At 35.2% G+C, this 21,156-nt stretch overlaps 1 protein-coding gene across 5 annotated transcripts in view; it reads left to right on the top strand.

Annotated features, from left to right (window-relative positions):
* The window catches only part of TUSC3 (tumor suppressor candidate 3), a 262,371-nt gene that overhangs the window by 226,651 nt on the left and 14,564 nt on the right, over positions 1 to 21,156 (top strand). For 4 of the 5 annotated variants that reach the window (XM_047855563.1, XM_047855564.1, XM_047855561.1 and 1 more), the window contains one exon: positions 17,564 to 17,638. In XM_047855563.1, the coding sequence (XP_047711519.1) occupies positions 17,564 to 17,638 (75 nt within the window). Of the gene's footprint in view, positions 1 to 17,563; positions 17,639 to 20,899; positions 21,104 to 21,156 lie in introns of those variants that run through there. The other variant, XM_047855562.1, reaches the window with a different exon arrangement.

Genomic DNA, 21,156 nt, shown 5'->3' with positions numbered 1-21,156 from the left:
GAAGATAGAATAGGAAAGAGATAAGGTAAAAGTGTCCAAATAAAAACAAACTCTGAATACTCTTAGAATGGAATAAAGTCACTCTTTAGGTAAACAACTGTTTCTTGGGGAACACTGATGTTTGTGTGTCTTGTGAAATATTTGAAGCTTAATTTTACATTTTTTTTTTTTAAGTTTATTTATTTTGAGAGAGAGATAGAGCATGAGCTAGGGAGGGCAGCAAGGGAGAATTCCAAGCAGGCTCCACACTGTCAGTGCAGAGCCTGATAAGGGGCTCGATCACATGAACCGTGAGACCATGACCTGAACCAAAATCAAGAGTCAGACCCTTAACTGACTTAAGCACCCACGCACCCCTTAAATTTATAATGTTGAAAATAGTGAGCCATTATCAGGATTTAAGGGTGATTATAGTATTGTTTATACATTTGATTACTTTCCTGGTTACTAAGATTCATACTCAACTGCAGTAGTCTAGACCAAATTTTCAGTATTTTATATAATCAGAGGTATTTAAGCTTCTAAGGAATCTTCGAACTTATCTAGGCCCAAACCTCATTTTAAAAGTAGGAAAACTAATACCCATAAAGTTTACTTGGCTTGCTTTATATTAGAGGAAAACTAGGATTAGAAATCACTTTTCTTTTTAATGATCTGTTGGTTAAGTTTTATATATGTTACTATGGTCTGTGGCATAGGATTTCATAAGTAAATCTCAGTCATGCCATCTTGAAGTTTTTGTTTTTAATCTGGAAGGAAATGACTAATATCATTAATGTTTGTGTATGTTGCTACCTTATTATACCAGTACACTTTTTAATTCACCAGCAAATATAGATTTACTACCTTCAGTTTATTTAAGCAATCTATTTTATTTGCATAATATGTGCTGGACAGTGTATCAGGTATTGGTATATACTGAGTCTCACATTGATTAAAGTGAAGGAAAGGGGTGGGAAGTGCTTATGGCACATCCGATTCTCAAGAAGCTCTCAAAATCCTCATTTATAGAATCAGGATTATTGAAGTAACCACATGGCACTTCTGTGTGAAGTAAAGGAGATAGCACACAAAAAGCATCTGGTCCTCCCTAAAGGCTATTGTGTTTATTTTCCCATCAGTTCTGCATTTTTACCTTTCCCCCTTTCCACATGCTTGTGTGGATGTGTGGAATTGTGCAGATCTAGAACCCATTTCTTGCTTGCATTTATTTAGCCGTGTGCTTTTTAAGAAGCTACTATTACGAACATGTTTTTTGCTGTAGTTTGTCTCATAGACTAGAATCCGAAATATCTAGATTTGAAGTCACATTCTCAAGTTCTGTGATCTGGATCATTAAGTGCCAGCTTCTCTCTTCTGACTTTATTATGGGAAGAGATTCATACTTTCCGCACATCAGAGGGGCCTTGGGTGAGAAAATGAAGTATTTCCAAATCTGTTTGTTGGAAAATAAGGGAAGGCCATCTTTACTCTTTACTTCTCTATTACATACATGTATTTATGAAGCAAAATACATTTGTGTTAAAGCACATTGATAGGAAACAAATTGTTTATTGCGGGTAACATTTTAGCTTTTATTTATTGTAGGCTTTTTTTCCTAACCTGTTTCCATCCTTGATGTAGCATTTTAGCAGTGTTACTTCCTTCAAAGCAGCTAGTCTATTCAACACATCAGGAGTACGTAGCAAAGAGCTGTGTTGAGACCATCACTGTGTGGCAGGAATCTCCCAGGTTTCATTTCACGGCTCATTGACATCAAGCATGCAAAGAACTTTCACAAGCAGTATGAAGTCTTCCATAGAGATTTTTAACAGCAATACATAAAAGAGTTAAGAGCACTTATTCTCTTTATGCTACCAAAAATTACTTGTTTTATTTCCCCTGATTTTTTGTTTGCTTTACAGATACCTGTGAAAGAGAAAAGTTGTTTTAAAATGGTCGGTTCATTAAAATTGTTGGTGAAAGTTAAGAAGTAGCCAAGTAATAATTTCTGATTTTATTTTCACTTGGCAGAGTCTACTGCTATTTTTTCCAACTTATCATGTATTTTTTTCCTTTATATGAAAAAAATGTAAATTCCAGATGGTCACTTTTTGTTTATCTGGAGAGAATATGCCTGTTTTTTGGTTTTTCTCCTTCTCATTTAGTAAGCCAGATTACTAGCTGCAATTGCTATATGCAAAATTTGTTGAAAAAACCCTAAGAACAGATGGAGTCATTTGACTTCATAGGTTATAGATTCATATTTACTAAGAATAAGATTTTTCTCCCTATTAGTAGTAGTTTATTTTTTCAGTACCTTGTTTGGGCGCGGGGGAAGAACAACAGTTCTAAGTTCATAAGAGAGAAAGAACTATATAAAAAAGGAGTAAGAAATATTTGACATTTAATTAAAATTGTTTTTAATGTTTTTTAATTTTAATTTTGATTGAGAGAGACAGAATACGAGTGGGGCAGGGGAAGAGAAAGAGGGAGACACAGAATCCAAAGCAGGCTCCAGGCTCTGAGCTGTGAGCACAGGACCCAAGGTGGGGCTCGAACCCACGGACCATGAGATCATGACCTGAGCCGAAGTTGGATACTTAACCGACTGAGCCACCCAGGTGCCTTGGCATTTTAATAGAGAATATGGGAACTGGGAATAATTTATATAATCCTTACATTTTTCCCAGTAAAAATTCGTTTTTATTTTTTTATTCGGTTATATTTCAACACCTAACGCAAATGTAAGATATTCACTGCTTACAAGAAGGTAGACTGATAGAAAATTAATTGTAATCCAGTGTGACAAATGTTCTAATCATTTCTTGGAAGCAGCAAAAGAAGAAGGAGCCACTCAATGCCTAGAGAACTTGAACTGACTTTTCAGTTGGTTTTGATACAATAGAAAAAGGAGTTTGCCAGACCGAGAATGAGTGAGAATATTCCAGTGGAAGGTCCAGCAGGCACAAAAACATAAAATGTGAGAGAATATTCACAAATGCTGAAGACAAGATCGATGAAAGGTTACTTGGGATGGATAATGAAAATCTTTCCAGCCCTTGCTAAGAAATTGGAATCTTGCCTGAGTCCACCAGGCTGTGGTCTATGTGTGCTTTTGGCTACAGAAAGCCTGACTTCTAGAGTTGGCTTTTACTTTATTTCAACTCTGATCTGTCCCTTAGCTCTCCACATCCTTCAAGTTCTACAGTGTTAAGATGATGACACGAGATAAATGTCAGTTGGAAGAAAAGGGCTAATATCAAAGGCAAAGGGCACAGTAGAACAATTTTAACATAAAAATACATATATTCTAAAGAAGATCACATTTGCTTTTCCGATGAGAAATACATTTGTTTTCTATTTATTATGAATATTATTTGACTTTGCATTTGTTTTCGATCTGTGATAGATTGCAAATGTTTTAGAATGTCATTTCCAAGGAAAAACCTACTACATAAAAAAATTAATGATGGATGAAAATTGAAGATAATTTCAGATTTAGATCTCTCTGAGTCTTCTATAACTTGCTAACATTTTTTTCAACATCTGTTCTCATTTATCTTTAAACTGACAATCCTCATTCTCTTCCAAGGAGCAACAGTAAACTTAACATCATGTATAACTGAGAATGGATTATAAGATAGTGCAAATGTATTTGTTACTCATTCAGTAGCATAACTCAGTGCCTCTGGGTGCTGTACATAATTTATACAAACAGCTTCTGTTTTATGTGGGATTATGTCAATATTTTGATTTCTTAAGCAGTAAGAAGGTGATTGACAGATTCAGCAGAGAAACTCAAGTGTGCACAGTAGTTTAAGTATGTATTGCTGTGACATTACTCAATACAAATGTGCAAAGTAATACATGAGGTAGACCAGATGTGTGTGTGTGTGTAGGCAGACATTAGCAATCTCAGAACAATAGAAAAAGTTTCAGAAACATGGTTTATCCACTATATAGTTCCATCTCTTACTGTAACATTGGGACTCTTCAATAAGACACAGCCAAAATGGCTACACCCACAGTTTAATGGCAGAAAATCAGCTGTTATTTCAGAGTTAGACAGAGAGCCATAGAAGCTATCAGATTTGAAGGGGCTTTCATTTGTCATTCAGCCTTCTACTCAAGGAAGGAAGCCCTACACATCACGTCTCACCGATAATCGTCAAACCTTTTCCTCTTTCTAAAAATTAATACTCTACCTAAAAATTACAAGTGTGACTTTTTTCCAAAGGGTAAGTATTATGTAGGTTCTTTTTTTACGCAAACTGTTTTTTAAATTGATATATTGGAATGGAAGTTAAACAATTCTCAACACTCAGAGGCCTCAACTTAAAAAGGTATGGTTAAAAAAAGAGAGGGAAAGTTGGCTAGTGTAAAGCCATTTCAGTTGAAGTCATACTTCATTACAACTATCAAATGTAAAGTAGGTTCGCAGCTTATTTTTTGGTAAAGCCTAGAAAACTTAAGTTTGCAGGAAACGTTCTGACCCTACTGCTTTGTAACAGAATATTTTACCTCACAGTTAAAGACAACCATATATTTAGTCCCTCCTTTGCTTTAAAATCCTACTTTGGGGTTATATGCAAGTATATACTAAGTTATTGCATTTATTTTCAAGTATGAATAAAACTTCCTCTCAGATATTACAGTGTACAGTATTTTTGGTAGCAACAGTTGACAAACTAGGACCAATGAGGGTCAAATCTAGTCTATCTACTATTTTTGTAAATAAAGTTTCATTGGAACACAGACACACCTATTCATTTATGTATTGTCTATGATTACTTTGCACTACAGCAGCAGAGTTGAGTAGTAGCCATAACGTGATACAGCTTGCACAGACCAAAGTATCTACAGTTGAACCTTGAACAATATGAGTGTGAGGGGTGCCGACCCCCCACACAGTTGAAAATCCACACAATACTTTTTACTCCTCAAAAATTTAACTATTAATAGCTTTCTGTTGATTAGAAGCCTTACTGATATCATAATCAATACATATTTTGTTATGTTACATACTCTAATCTTACAAATAAAGTAAGCCATAGTAAAGAAAATATTAAGAAAATCATAAAGAGAAAGTACATTTACAGTACTGTACTGTAGTAACAAAAAAAATTATATAAGTGGACCCTAACACTGCAAATCTATGTTTTTCAAGGGTCAACTGTACTTTCTGGGCCTTTTCAGAAAACCTTTGTAAACTGCTCTATAGGATGTGTTAATTAAAAAAGAAAAAAACCGACAACCTTATTACCTCAAGAGAGTTGCTACTGACTTTATTATCTTTCCCTGCATTTCTAGCTGTTTTGTTCCTTTTCTCTTGTTGTTTTCATCTAACCCTGTGATCTCATCCTACCCCATTTCTTTTTTGCTTTTTTGACTTGTGCTGTCACTTACTACTTTTTTGGCTTTGCGTAAGTTATCCAGACCTTGCTCAGCATCGTTTTCCTCATTGGTAAACTGAAGAGGGTGTCTGTGTCTTAGAGTTGTTTGGCAATGGGTGAGAGAGAGAATGAACAAAAATTTACTGCCTTTTGGGGGCTAACATTGTAGTGGCAGGAGAGAAAGTTATTAAAAAAAATGAATGCAAAATTTCTTTCAAAAACAGTGTTACAGAAGAAAAGCAGAAAAAAGCAAGCAGAGAGGTTGGAGGAGGCTTTTCTAATAATTTGTCATTTGAGCAGAAACTCAAAGCGATGTGACTTAATGGGCCTAATTGGGAGAAGAGCATTAAGCAGGGGAATAGGAAGTACAAAGATGCAAAGGCAGAGAGTTTTCAGTCTTGTTGGAAAAATAGCGAGTGGGACAAGAATAAGAGCAAACAAAGGCAGACAAGTACAAGCAGCGGATCGGGGTACAAATCATGTATGGCCTAGCGGCCATTTTGAAACCTACTGTTTATTTTATTCAGAGCGACATGGAAAGCTATTAATTTGTTCTGAACAGAAGAGTGGCATTACTGATTTAAAGCTATCAAGAAAGAGAACATTTTTAAGAACTTAAAGGCAGGAATTTCATGAGGCAGACACAACAACCAAAATTCACAGGAAAAGATGAAAAATTTTGCCACATTAAAATGACAAGCCCTCTGCCTAACAAAGCAACTTGACATCAGCATCATGGCACTCTGAGTTGTTCCTTTTGTGTTTTTGATTTACAACTAATTGGAGGTCTATAACCAAACAAAAGTACCTCTGTTCAGTATGCCAGGACGACCCTCACAGATCCAAAGGAGTCTGTGAGCCTGCCCCAGACCCATTTGTAGCCATCGGAAAAGATAATCTGGAGAGTGCAAAACTGGTACACTGACCAGAGATTGAGTATTTTGGATCCAACCAGCTTGATGGGAGAAACTGGCAAGCCATCAAAACAGAGCAGAGACGAGTTTGGGAGCAGAGAAAAAAAGGAAAACACACCATGGTGCCCTTCCTGAGGGCAACACTGCCACCTGCTGGGCTTTGCAGGGGGGTAGGGGGCAGAGCATGCAGCAGCTACCTCTCTGGGCAGAGGAGGTGGGAAAGGAAAGTGGTGAGGGACAGATGGCCTGGTAGCAGTTGGAGGAATCGATTTCTCCAGCAATACCCACCTCTCTGAGACGGGACCCCCCATGACTCGGGGGAGGAAGAAGAAAGGGAGAGAGGGAGACAAGAACATCAGAGGGCCCTGAAGGAAAGTGTTTTTTGCTATAGGCTCCAGGATTTCAGCACAAGGTCTGCCCATGGACCTCTGGGATTTCCCCACTAGAGGATCCGCTTACTGGCCCAAGGCCACTCCCAAAGCCCCAGGTGCTAAGACCACCCCTACCCCCACTTTGCCACCAGCCTTTTTTTGAACCCCAGTTTTTTTTATAGGCCTGCTCCCAAGGGCTCCAATAAGAAAACCCAAAACCTTGTGCTATAACACCACCTTCTGGGACACAAGAAAAGTTTCTCATTGCCAGCCTGTCTAACTTTATAACAAAGTAAACAAGAAGGGTGTGTGCCACTTCAAATGGGAGAGCAGAGGCACACTTCATTAGCCACTGGAAAATCACAGTAATGTAGTGTCACACAAAGGATCATTCTCCAGCAGTGGAACTGCAAGGCATGTAATATTGTAGTCTAACTGATTAAAGAATTCAAAATTTCCTCATGAGAAATGAAGACATTTAATTAGCTACAAGAAAACTTAGACAATTCAATGGACTCTGGAATAAAATTAATTAACAGAAGGAGTCGTTATTTTTTTGTTTTTAAACCAAAGAGATTTAAATTATAAAAATAGAATGAAACAAATTCTGGAGCTCAAGAACTTAAAAAGATGAGTATGTAGAAAGCATAAAGATTAGGACACATCAGACAGAAGAAAGAATAAGCAAGTTGGGGATAGGAATTTAGAAATGACTCAGTTGGAAGGCAAGAGAACTAATATTTTTAAGAAGTTAAGAAACCCTACAAGAGTGGTTATTCTGTCAGACAAGCAAATATCAGAATGGTTGGTATATCAGGAGAAGAGAGTGGGGAGGGAGCAGAGTTTATTTTAAAGTGGTAATAGCACAGAGCTTCCTAAACTTGGGAAAGAAACTAGACGTAAGTCTATTAAGTTAAGGGAACGTCTTACTATCTCAGTGTAAAAAGATCTTTTCCAAGAAACTGTTCAAAATCAGGGAAAAAAAGGAAAGTAACCTAGAAAGGAACTTCCTATTAGGATATCAATGGATTTCTCAGCAGAAACTCTACAGACCAGGAGAGAGTAGAATGACATATTCAAAAATTGAAAGGTAAAAATTGCCAGCTAAAAATACTTGATCTGGCACAGTAACCCTTTAGATATGAACAACACATAAAGGCTTGCCCAAACAAAAGTTGAAGGATCTCAACACCACCAGACCTATCTTACAAATAATGCTGAAAGTTGTTTTTCAAGCTGAAATGAAAAAGTGCTATTTGGACACATGCATAAAAAATGAAAGTCTATAAAACTCTGATAAAGGTGGTAGAATTTAAAAACTGTAATTCTATATTAGTATATTAACCCCTTAATATAATATGAAGGTGAAAGGAAAGAGCACTAAATAATTATAGCTACTGTAACTTGTTAATGAATTCACAGTGTAAACATTTTGTGACATTAGAAATATAAAAGGTGAGGAGTAAAACAGAACTTTTATAGGTCGATGAATATAGTCTTTTTTTTTTTCCCTGCTGATAGCAATTTATTTGAGATATCTAAGCCTCATGGTAACCACAAGTAAAAAAATCTAAAGACACGAGACAAAATAAAGGGGGTGGGGGTATGAGGGAGACTGAATAAATCACCATGGAAAACCACAAATTCACAAAGATAAAAACAATGGAGACAGAACAACCAGAAGACAAAAGATAAGATGGCAGTACTAAGTCCTTATATATCACTTACCATATTAAATGTAATTGGATTGAAATAACCAATAAAAAGACACAGACTAGCTGAATTATTTTTTTTTTTAAAGCAAGACCCAAATATACGCTGCCTGTAGGAGGCTCATTTCAACTCTAAACACACACAAGGGCTCAATATCAAGAAACAGAGAAGGATATTCTAAGCAAGTATAAACCAAAAGAAAGTGGGATTAGCCATACTTAGATTGGGCAAAATAGACTTCAAGCCAAAATGTTAACAAGAGACAAAGTAGGTCATTATATAATGATAAAAGGGTCGATACATCAAGAAAACATAACGAATGTTATGAATGTTACCCAACATCAGAGTGCCAAACTATATTCAGTAAATACAGATCTGAAAAAAGAACTAGAACAAAATGCAGTAATAGGGAATTTCAGTAACACACTGTCAGCAATGAATAGATCATCCAAATAGGTAATCAACATGTTGGGATTGGACCACACTTTAGAACGAACGTAACGACATATATAGGATATTCCATCCAACAGCCTAATATTCTCTTGAGAGAGAGGCTGTATGCACAAGTGGAGGAGGGGCAGAAAGGGAGGAGGAGAATCCAAAGCAGGCTCCACACTCACCACAGAGCCCTATGTGGGCTTGATTTCACAACTGTGAGATCATGACCTGAGCCAAAATCAAGAGTTGGACACTTAACCAATTGAGCCATCCAAGAACTCCTGTAGAATTTGTTTTTTTGTACATAACAGACTTTGTATCCTGAAAGTTTTTTTGTTTGTTTATTTTGAGAGAGAGTGAGCACATATGAGCAGGGGAGAGAGAGAGAGCATGAGCCAGAGTTGGGGGCGGGGGGGCGGGAAGAGAGAGAATCTCAAGCAGGCTCCAAGGTCAGCAAATAGCCCAACACAGGGCTCTATCCCCCGACTCTAGGATCACAGCCTGAGCTGAAATCAAGAATCAGACACCCAACTGACTGAGTCACCCAGGTACCCTCCATCCAATAACATAAAACACATTTTCTTATGAAGTGCATGTGGAACATTCTTCAGGATACATCATTTGATAAGGCCCCAAACACATATAGGCAACTCTCTTTTCTGACCACAGTGGTATGAAACTACGTATCTACAAGAGGAAATACACAAATATGTGGAAACAACACACCTCTAAACAACCAGTGTGTCAAAAAGAAATCAAAAGGGAAATTAAAAATAGCTTTAAACACATGACAGTGGAAATACAACATACCAAACTAATGGGATACAGCAAAAACAGTTCTGGGAGGTAAGTTTATAGCAATAAATGCATAAATTATGAATTGACAGTGATCTCAAGTAAACAACTTAAATTTACACTTCAAGGAACCAAAGAAAGAACAAGAAAGTAAGCCCAAAGTTAACATAAGAAAGGAAGTACATAAGTATAGAGTAGAAATAAATGAAATAAAGACCAGAAAATCAATAGAATGTATCAGTGAAACTAAGAACTGTTTCTTCAAAAAGACACAAAATTGACAAATAGCTAAACCAAGAAAAAAAGACTCAGAAATGAAAGTGAAGACATTACAACTGATACTTCAGAAATACATAGTATAACAGACTTCTATTAATAATTATATGCCAACAAATTACATAACTTAGAAGAAATAGATATATTCTTAGAAACATGACTTGCCAACAGTGTTTCAAGAAGAAATAGAAAAATCTAAACAGATCAAAATTGAGTAAAAATATTCTATCTGTAATCAGAAACCTCCCAAAGCAGAAAAACCCTAGGACCAAATGGTTTCACTATGGAGAATTGTACCTAACACTTAAGTAAGAATTAACACTGGGGCACCTGGGCGACTCAGTCAGTTAAGCTTCCAGCTTCAGCTCAGGTCATGAACTCACAGGTCGTGAGTTCGAGCCGTACCCTGGGCTCGCTGCTGTCAACACAGAGCCTGTTTTGGATCCTGTCTCTTTGGCCTTGTGTGCTCTGTCTCATAAATAAATTTTTTTTAAATAAAAGAATTAACACCAATCCTTCTCAATCTCCAAAAAAAAAAAAAAAAATTGAGTAGGGAACACTTCCAAACTCATTCTCTGAGGCCAGCATTACGATGATACAAAACTAGATAAAAGCACCACAAGAAAAGTATACACTAATATCTCTGATGAGTACAGATACAAAATTTCTCAAACTATGAGCAAACCAAATTCACGAACACTTAAAAAGGATTATACATCACAACCAAGTTGGAATTGAAAGCCTTTCCTCTAAGATCAGGAAGAAGACAAGGATGCCTGCCAGCATTACTGTTATTTAATAAGCTAGAGCAATGAAGACAAAGAAACAGAGGGCATCTAAATTGGAAAGGAAGTAGTAATATTGTTGCTATTTGTAGACAATATGAACATACGCATGCACACACACACAGACACACACACTTACACTGAGAGAATATCCCAAACTCTCAACTAAAAATCCACTGTAACTAATTAACAATTTCAGTAAAGTTACAGGTTACAAAATCAACATGCAGAAATCAGGTGCATTTTTTACACTAATGATGAAACCTCTGAAAAAGAAAATCCAATTTATAGTAACATCAGAAACAAAAAAATTCTTAGGAATAAATTTAACCAAGGAAATGAAACGTCTGTACAACAAAACTCCAAGACTTTGCTGAAAGAAATCAAAACACAAACAAATGGAAATGCATTCTCTGTTCATGGATCTGAATAATACTATTAAAATATCCATACTCCCCCAAATCATCTACAGATTCAGTGCAATCCTCACCAAAATATAAAGGCTTTTTTTTTTTTTACAGAAATGGGAGAAACACTCCTAAAATTTGTACTGAACCACAACAGCCAAAATATCTAAAGCAATCCCAAGGTAAAAGAACAAAACCAGAGGTATCACACAGGTTTCAAACAATACTTCAAAGCTATAGTAATAAAAACAGTATCATACTGGCACAAAAACAGACACAGAGACCAATGGAACAGAATAGACAGCCCAAAATTAAATTCCTGCATATACGATTTACTGAAATTTGACCGGAGGGCCCAGAACACTCCATGAGGAAAAGAGTCTGTTTAACAAATAGTTTTAAGAAAATGGATAAGCGCATGCAGAAGAATACTAAATCGACACTTTTCCAAAGACAACATGCAAATAGCCAACAGATGCTCAACATCACTCACCATCAGGGAAATGCAGATCAACACCACTATGAGATACCACCTCAATTATGATGGCTGTTGTCAAAAAGGTAAGAAATAAGTGTTGGCGAGGCTGTGGAGAAGAAGGTTTGTTCTGTTGGTGCGAATGTAAATTGGTGCAGCCGCTATAGAAAAACAGCATGGAGTTTCCTCAAAAAATTAAAAATAAAACTACCATATGACTCAACAATTACCTTTCTGGGAATGTGTCCAAAAAAACAAGCCCTCTAATTTAGACAGATATATGCACCCCTCTGTTTATGGCATCATTATTTGGAATAGCCAGATATGGATATAACCTACACAACCTAAGTGTCTGTTGATAGACGTGTAAAAAACAAAAAACAAAACAAACAAAATGATAGGCATACAAACAGTCTTGCTGTTTGGAATAACAAGGATGGAATTTGAGCACAGTGTGCTAAGTCAGATCAGTCAAGAAAGACCACTACTATATGATATCACTTACATGTGGAATTTTAAAAAGCCAAACTTGTCAAAATAAAATGGTGGTTATCAGAGGATGAAATGAAGGGTAGTAAGACAAATGTTAAGGGTACAAATTTAATGAGTAGTAGTAAATAAGCCAACAATGTTGTAGTATGATCAAACTTGCTAAGAGTCTCGAACTTGATTATTTCAACCTTTAAAAAAGGGTAATTATGTAATATGATAGAGGTGATAATTATTATTACAATGGCAGTCAAATTACAATATGTAAATATATCACATTAACATGTTGTACACCTTAAATTTACACAATGTCTTATGTCAATACACTAAAAGAACATACTAAGGTTTGTTGTTTTTTTTTTAATATGTAAAAAAAAAAACATTGCATTGTAGTTAAGAGCAAATAGGCATTGGCTTTGATAGCCTTGGTTTCAATTCTGGCTCCAGTAGTGCCTAACAGTGTCCCGGTTATTAACCCCCGTAAGTTTCATTATCCTAACTTATAAGTAAGAATAAAACAATACCCACCTCACAGCACTGTTAAGGGGCTTAATGAGAGAAATCCATGCATGGTGCTTAGCTCAGTTGCCTGCACATAGTTGGGGTAAATAAATGTTGGCTATTAGTATTAAATAACCTATATACGTATATACAAGACAACACATGAAAGGAAGAGAGTTTATATGCAACACTTTCATGTCCAGAAAAAGGAAGTGTCCTACAAATTAAGAAAAATACACAGATGAGGAAAAAGACTTATGGGAAAATGAGCAAAAAAAAAAAAAAAGGAAAAAAAGCAATATACAAAAGGTTAAAAGGAGAAATGAGCTTATCAAAAGATACTCAAACTATTAATACAGATTCTCCCTCATCAGTTTGATAAAATCAATAGTTTGGCAATACTATTGGTGAAATATAAGGAAAATACAATATGATTAAACCTTAGTTAATTTGAAAATATGTATATGCACTCTCTAGAAAACTCTATGTGTAGACCTTAGAGAAAAATATTGCACATGTACATGTAAAAAGATCTTTGTAGGAATATTTGTAATCGCAAATATTTGGAACAGTTTTGCATAAGATAAATACCCAGTAAAATGTGGTTTATGCTTATGAAAATCTTATACATAATTTTCCCTTGCAAACTGAATTTGTGTGAAGTTCAAAAATTCCAATGAGAAGCATGTTGTTTGCTCACATAGTTTTCCCATCATATCTTAAAAATTTGTAGAGGAAAAATGGTAAAAACGGTATGAAGATCTTTGAATAGGGATATGTTATACTTGTGTAACTATAGGTAACATCCAATTTTTTGCCTAATAAAACATACTTTTCCTTGAGATTATATCTACATATATGTGTATTTATGTCACATCTATATATGTGCACATGGGTGTTTGTGTATATATAAAATTTTACCCTGAGAAAATTTTTATATATAGCTATACTCTTCATCAAAAATTTTAAGCATTTAATTTTGTAAACCTTATTTTCCTCAGATAAAGATTTATGTTATTTTCCCCTTGATTTTATTAATAAAATTTCAGAAGCTATGTAGGAAACGGGGTCCTAAAGTAAGTATTTTATTTATAATATCTACATAAAATCATTTTAAAATGTCATTTCTAATTTGAATATTTGAAAAAAATATTTTGTTACAGTTAAAATAATCTGAATTTTCTATGAATTTTCAGATCAAATGTGTCTATTTAAATGTGTAGATTAAAATTTGTACCTGAATGAAGTAGGGGGTGTTAAAGTGAAATATAAAATAGAAACCACACTTGAGAATTCCCCGGCAGAAAAAATCATTCAAGCCACATAAACACTTTAAGACTAAATGTAGCCCTTTTCATGAGTATAAGCAAACCTTAACTTGGGATATTTCTTGTAAATACCTCTGATAATCATAAAAAAAAAAACTTATGTCATCATCTTAAAACTGGTATGAGATAATCACATGTCACCAATCACCTGCCACCTGGAAACCCCCGTTATAATAACCAACCACTATTAAAGTCAACAACTTCTTCATTTTACTTTAGAAGCCATTCTGTAACTTCATGTCCCTGAGTTTTATAGTATTAAGTCCTTGGGGTGCCTGGGTGGCTCAGTCAGTTGAGCATCTGACTTCGGCTCAGGTCATGATCTCATAGCTCATAGGTTGGAGCACTGCATTGGGCTCTGTGCTGACAGGTTGGAGCCTGGAGCCTGCTTCAGAGTCTGTGTCTTCCTCTCTCTCTGCCCCTAACCCACTTGCATTCTGTCTCTGTCTCTCTCAAAAATAAACAAACATTTAAAAATTAAAAAAAAACATTTATATTAGTAAGTCCTTGAATTTGAGGATTCCCTGTTTAAAAACTGTTGTTATATTCCCAATAAACTTATTAAGTATTATTTATTGACGTGGTGGTTTAAATTTGGTTATTTCTGGATTTTTGGCAAATGGAACCAGAAAAAGATGAAAGGGAGACCTACTTTAACTCCTTAGGATCTATACAGTCACAGTAGTTTGCTCCAGGGAGCCAAGTCAAGCAGTAGAAATCCTTACATATGAACAGTTTGGTACAAGCTTTTAATTTTTTCCCATCACTTTATTATTAGCATTGTCCTATGACTCTAGACTTGAGTTTTTTTCCAGTGGATTATCCAAAACATTGTAAGAATAAATCCTTAAGGTGCACAGACTGATAATACTGAAATATATTTCAATATGCTGGTAATAATGAAATATTGATTCTCTTATGTTACCCTTTTCAGGCCCTCATGACATGACTGAATCTCAAGGAACTCTAATAATTAACCAAATTTCAGTGTTTTCAAACTATGTATCATGGATCCCCCCAAATTTAGTGGTAGTATATGGTGTATACGTGTGTTCGGCTTGGTTTGAGAGGGGGAGAAGGGAGTGCTGATACTGCATAGTGCTGATAGTGGCTTTTTCTCTTGTATGCAGTAGGCTTCCAGGCAAGTTTGTTTGAGTTATTGTTTGGTTTTCTCCAGAAAGGGTTTCATAAAGGATTGCTAAATAGAATAAATTGAAAACTATTTGTTGACATATTAGACGAAGGGTTAGTATCCAAAATCTACAAAGAACTTATCAAACTCCGCACCCAAAAGACAAATAATCCAATGAAGAAATGAGCAAAAGGCATGAACAGACACTTTTCGGAAGAAGACATTGAGAGGGCTAACAGACACATGAAAAGATGCTCAACATCTCATCTTCAGGGAAATAGAAATCAAAACCACAATGAGATACCACATAACATCTGTCAGAATGGGTAAAGTGAACAGCTCAGGAAACAACAGATGTTGGCAAGGATGCGGAGAAAGGGGAACAGTTTTGCATGGCTGGTGGGAATGCAAACTGGTGCAGCCACTCTGGAAAACAGTGTGGAGTTCCTCAAAAAATTAAAAATACAACTACTCTATGACCCAGCAATTGCACTACTAGCTATTAACCCAAAGGATACAAAAATGCTGATTTGAAGGGGCACATGCACCCTATCAACAGCAGCACTATCAACAAAAGCCACATTATGGAAAGAGTCCAGATGTCCATCGACTCATGAATGGATAAAGAAGATATACATAGAATGAATATTACTGAGTAATAGAATATTACTCAGAAATTAGAAAGAATGAAATCTTGCCATTTACAACATTGATGGAACTAGAGTATATTATACTAAGCAAAATAAGTCAGAGAAAGATAAATATGATTTCATTCGTGGAACTTAAGAAACAAAACAGGTGAACATAGGGAAAGGAAAGGAAAAGTAAGATAAAAAGAGAGGCAGGCAAACCACAAGAGACTCTTAAGTAGAACAAACTGAGGATTGCTGGAGGAGTGTTGGGTCAGCGAATGGGCCAAATGGGTGATGGGCATCAAAGAGGGCACTTGTTGGGATGAGCCCTGGGCATTATAGCTAAGTGATGAATCACTAAATTCTATTCCTGAAATCATTACTACACTATATGTTAACTAACTTGGATTTTAATAAAATTTAAAAATCAAAAAAAAAAAAAAAAGAAGAAGAAAGAAAACACTTTGTATAGAGAAGTTATTGTAAGCATAAATGCCTAACTGGAGAAGTCAGGCATCTTTTGTTTACCAGAAATTGGATAATAGGGTCATGAAAGACTCAAATATTTTACAGTTATTAATCAGTACTTTGATCTAATGGTTTTGAAAATAGAGTGGAAATATTTACTCTGCAGAATTTTCCTTGACTTCCTCCACTCAATTGCATACACATAGGCAGATAATATTCTTTGAGCTTTCACAGTTTGGAGTAGAAGACATTAGAGACCCTGTACAAGATACTAATGCTGGGTTGTACATTTGTAGCAGTAGAAATGAATACAAGGGAACCTTAGTAAAGTTGAACAAATTGAGGAATTTCTGGGCTAAGATTATTTGCCTCTTCATTTTTTTAATCCATTAGTCATTTGGGCAGAATACATAATAAATATATTTCCAGAATTGATGAGTTCTTAAATCTTAACATTAGTCCATGTCAAAAATGTTTTTTTAACACGGTTAAGAATTTTCTTTTTTTTTTTTTTTTTATAAAATTTTTTTTTTCAACGTTTATTTATTTTTGGGACAGAGAGAGACAGAGCATGAACGGGGGAGGGGCAGAGAGAGAGGGAGACACAGAATCGGAAACAGGCTCCAGGCTCTGAGCTGTCAGCACAGAGCCCAACGCGGGGCTCGAACTCACGGACCGCGAGATCGTGACCTGGCTGCAGTCGGACGCTTAACCGACTGCGCCACCCAGGCGCCCCAAGAATTTTCTTATAAAGGTGGAAAGCTCCCCTCATTTTCTTAATCTCTGGCTTCTTTCAGTGTGGTATGAAAATATTCATCCTGCTGCAAGCAGACGTTAGGTACAGAATTTTGTGTTCATTCTTAAAATGTAAATTTCACTAAATTAAGATGCTGCTGAATTTGTTAGTGTGTTTTATTATAATGTTCATGTTTTCTTTTGTAAAATTTGTAATTGAATAACAAAAAATTTCCGAGTGACACAATATCTGATCTTAATAAATGTTTCTTTAAACAAGGTAATTTATGAAACAGCACATTAGTTAGAAGTCAGGCAGAAAAAAACTATGCACACAAGCACTCGTTGTGAACTGGGGGGGACATCATGGTAAATACAGTCTAATTTTCCGTGATTGCCGATGAAGTTTGTCCCTGTGACTAGAACTAGTACATCTCTTCATTTATAACATGAAATGGCATAACTGATTATGAGAGCCATGTAAATCATATGTGCTAAGAAATTAAAGTCCTGGAACTTAAGAACATTTCGAGTTGAACCTTCAAAATCTCGCCATTTCAGGCAAATACACAAAGAATGGTAATTTTGTGTTGGATAATAAGTCCTATCTACCTCTGTGTACAGTTGCAACTTAACGATTCTGGAGCAGAACACATTGTGTTCAGATCCAGAAAAATTAATAGATTTTATCCGCATGTATTTCTACTGTTTCCTTGACAACTACTATAGATGCTGCTATCACCATGGGGATGGTTCTTCTAAATGAAGCAGCAACATCCAAGGGAGATGTTGGAAAAAGACGAAGTAAGTCTGTGTTGCTATTTTTGTAGTTTTGCTTTAGTCTTAAGGTTCATTTAAATAAAATGGGAAATGTATAAAAGTCCTTAGAAAACAAATTTCTAAGGAAATGTTCTGATTTAAGTGTTTTTGGAGGGCTTTTCTGTTTTGTTTTTGTTTTTTTGGGTTTTGTTTTGTTGTTGTTGTTTTACTTTTTTTTTTTTTTTTTGGATGTGTGTGTACAAATACTTAAAAATATATTTCTTCCAAAATTGGTGTGGGGGATTTTCTGTGGAATTGCATATAAAGGAAAGCTGTTACCCTTGTCAGGGCTGCTCGGACCCATGTCTACTGAAGCTGAGTCTCCGCAGTAATGTCCACACTACAGAGTGACATAAAATTCTCTGTTCAGAGTCTTCAGAGACTTTATTGATTAAGGCTGTGTTCCTTTTACCCCAAGAATCAGGCATACATTCAAGGACTCTGTTTTCACATGGGTTTTGTACACTGAAATATAATACCTTTCCATTACCTCCAAACCTCTTTTGATCAACATTTGAAAAAGGAGTGATCTGTTGACAGTGTCTCTTCCAGGGTCTTTGCCTTTCCTGTTGGTATTCCAAGATTTACAACTGTACGGATTTCCAGCATTCTGTTTCTAAGCAAGTTAACTAGGTTTTATCCATCCTTCCTTCCTTCCTTCCTTCCTTCCTTGTTTCATTTATTTTTTTTATCCTTTGGTAGAACTATTCCTTTCAGGGGGTTGTAGAAAAAAAAATACATTTTTATGAAGTAATAGATTTTGGCTAGACAAAGGAAGAACATATGAAAAAAATCTACCCTCAGGAACATAGGTTAGGAACGAAGAGAGGGCCTTAAATTTCCTGCCACAAACCTTTCTACAGTATTATCAGATCCCTATATAATTTTATGATTAAACCCATAATTAAAATTTTTTCCAATACTCTGCATTTCTGGAAACTTTTTACACCCTGAATTTATTTATAGGTATCCAAGAGACACATCATTTATCTTAGTTTAAAATAAAAATCTAGACTTATTTTCTTCTTGTAAGTATCACCTATGGTGACATGTATATAAATAAATCATCGTGATTTCTAAATAGTTGTCTTAAGTGTTAAAATATTTTGGATGTAATTTACAGTTTAGTCTGTCCTTTGTTTTCCCATGATTTACTATTGTAAAGAAAATAAGACTCTAATGCATAAGTAATGTGCAGAATATCATTTTATGATATATCTATCAAACAATATGATGCTCTTGGAAATGACAGATAATGTTTATGTTATTTATTATATGTCCTGTCTTATTAAAGTAGGTAATGGTAAGAAATACATAAATTTTTAATCTTACAACATCTGTGAAGTTTTTAAAATCAGTACTTCCAACTTTCCTCTTGGTAGAAATTTCTCTGCCTATCACTCCAGCCCCAGCACTGTCAAACTATTTATTCATGTGTAGTTTGAGAGGAAGAGACATGGGAATTATATTTTACAATTATTCCTTTTTGATATATAATAATACAATGGCTGTGATTGTAATTGCTCAGGTCAGAATGATTGTGTCATAGTATTTTCTCACAAGTCTGTTAACTTGTCTGGGCTGCAGCGGTTCATTCAGTTAATTACTACCTCCTCACTAGTACTCAGTTCCGCTCCCTTCCCTATATACGAGGACTTGACTAATACTATTTTGTTCCACTGCGCAGAATCAAGTAAATATATTGTTTTACTTGATCATGTACTTTGAGCTTCATTGACCATGGAGCACAACCAAAGTGGCAAAGGGGAATAAAAGGGTTTTACTTAGCTTCTAAAAATTAGAAAAAAAAAAAAAAAGAAAGAAAGAAAAGAAAGGAAGGATGAAGTGTTTGATAAAAATACCAAACGTGGTGAGGTATGAAATAAAGCATCACGTAATTAATTATGGGTTTAGTAACATTGTTATAAGCAGGGATGTTTTAACATTGTTACATCTAGTGCCTGGTGTCTGTGATAGTTGGATAGTCCACACATTTTTAAAAAGGTGTTTTTTTCATTTTGAGGTATTCAACCAGATTTTTACTTTATCTTCTGCCAATATTCATTTGAAGTTCAACTGCATGAACTTTGTCTGAAATGAAATGTCACAGAGGCTGCAATTGAATGCTTTTAAGCGCTTATGACTTTCAACAATTTGTACTCAGAACTGATTGATATTCCTGTAGAATTGAATGAAAACTGACAGATTTCTAGACCATTTTTTGACAGTATCATACCTTACCTACTGCTTGATTTCCAGGATTGTAATTAAACCTGGTCTCAGACCTGCTAGAAGAATACTTTTAAATGTATTTTATCATTATGGAAGTATATAGAACTGCTAACTTTTCCTTGTTCTCCTGTGCCTTAGTATTTCATTTCTTTACTCCTCTTTCTTTTACAATTATTTCAGATTTTTTTCAATATTTTCTAAGAATTACCTGAAACTAATGAAAGTATACAAGTATTGTGCAAATGTTTGATTCTTAAGACATGCTTAGATTTTTCTTAAGAGCTAACTCCAATTTCTACTTATTTATGGCATAGATTTAAGTCAGTTTCAATTTTTTAAAATGTATTTAAGTTTTTCATAATTCTAAACATGTCTGCATTTAATTGGCTCAGATTTTTAACAAGTGTTTTAATTTTATGAACATATATTTTACTAATAGAAATAAATTTTGTTTAAATACCCAATATATTTTCATATGTACTCCCATTGCATATGTTACAGATATCATTACTCTTTTAGAGTAAAATCTTCCTAACCATAACAGAAGAAAAGAAAACAAAAAAGTATTTTCCCTATTGTCAACTTGCCTGGTTTAAAGTGGTAGGGGAAACCTAGACCACAGCACCTCTTACTGTAATACTGGCCTTCCCTACCTTCGTGAAAACAAACAACTCTTTGACACAATGACCTACAATGTGGGGGGATGTCCCCACTTTGGCTTTCCAGAATCCACACTACTTTGCTCCTGAAGCCTTTATTCTTAACTTTTTGTCCACCAGGATGTCTATTTCTAAGTAATAGGCTTTTACCGAAGCAGTAATCTAGTCAATAATCTAAAATAACATTTCCTTGTAAATATTGCATGGCACCTGAAAAAAGTAAAATTATAGTTACTTTTCTGATAATGCAAATGTCTATGCTAATATAGCCAATGCTTTATAATGCAGGGGCTGATAATCATGTTTGTGGTTTTCACATATTTTGTCTTGTTTTGATCCCTCTGGGGCATTTTAGTACTCGTAGGAACTCTCTACGAGAAGAAAACCACCAGAAGACTTAGATCAGTCACTTTTGTTGTTTTCATACCCCAAATAGTCCATTTTCATTGAGAAGAATGTGGAAAATAATGAATACATTGTATTTTGGATTATCTGGTTTGTTGTGCCTGTATGTGCCATGAACTATTAAAATGTAAGTATACTGTTATTAATTGAATGCATTTCAAAAACACGCATTTGGGTTGCATGTGTCTAGACCCTAATAGCATTGTC

The sequence above is a fragment of the Prionailurus viverrinus genome, chromosome B1, assembly GCF_022837055.1.
Source record: "Prionailurus viverrinus isolate Anna chromosome B1, UM_Priviv_1.0, whole genome shotgun sequence".
Lineage (NCBI taxonomy): Eukaryota > Metazoa > Chordata > Mammalia > Carnivora > Felidae > Prionailurus > Prionailurus viverrinus.
This window is presented reverse-complemented; position numbering and strand designations above follow the sequence as displayed.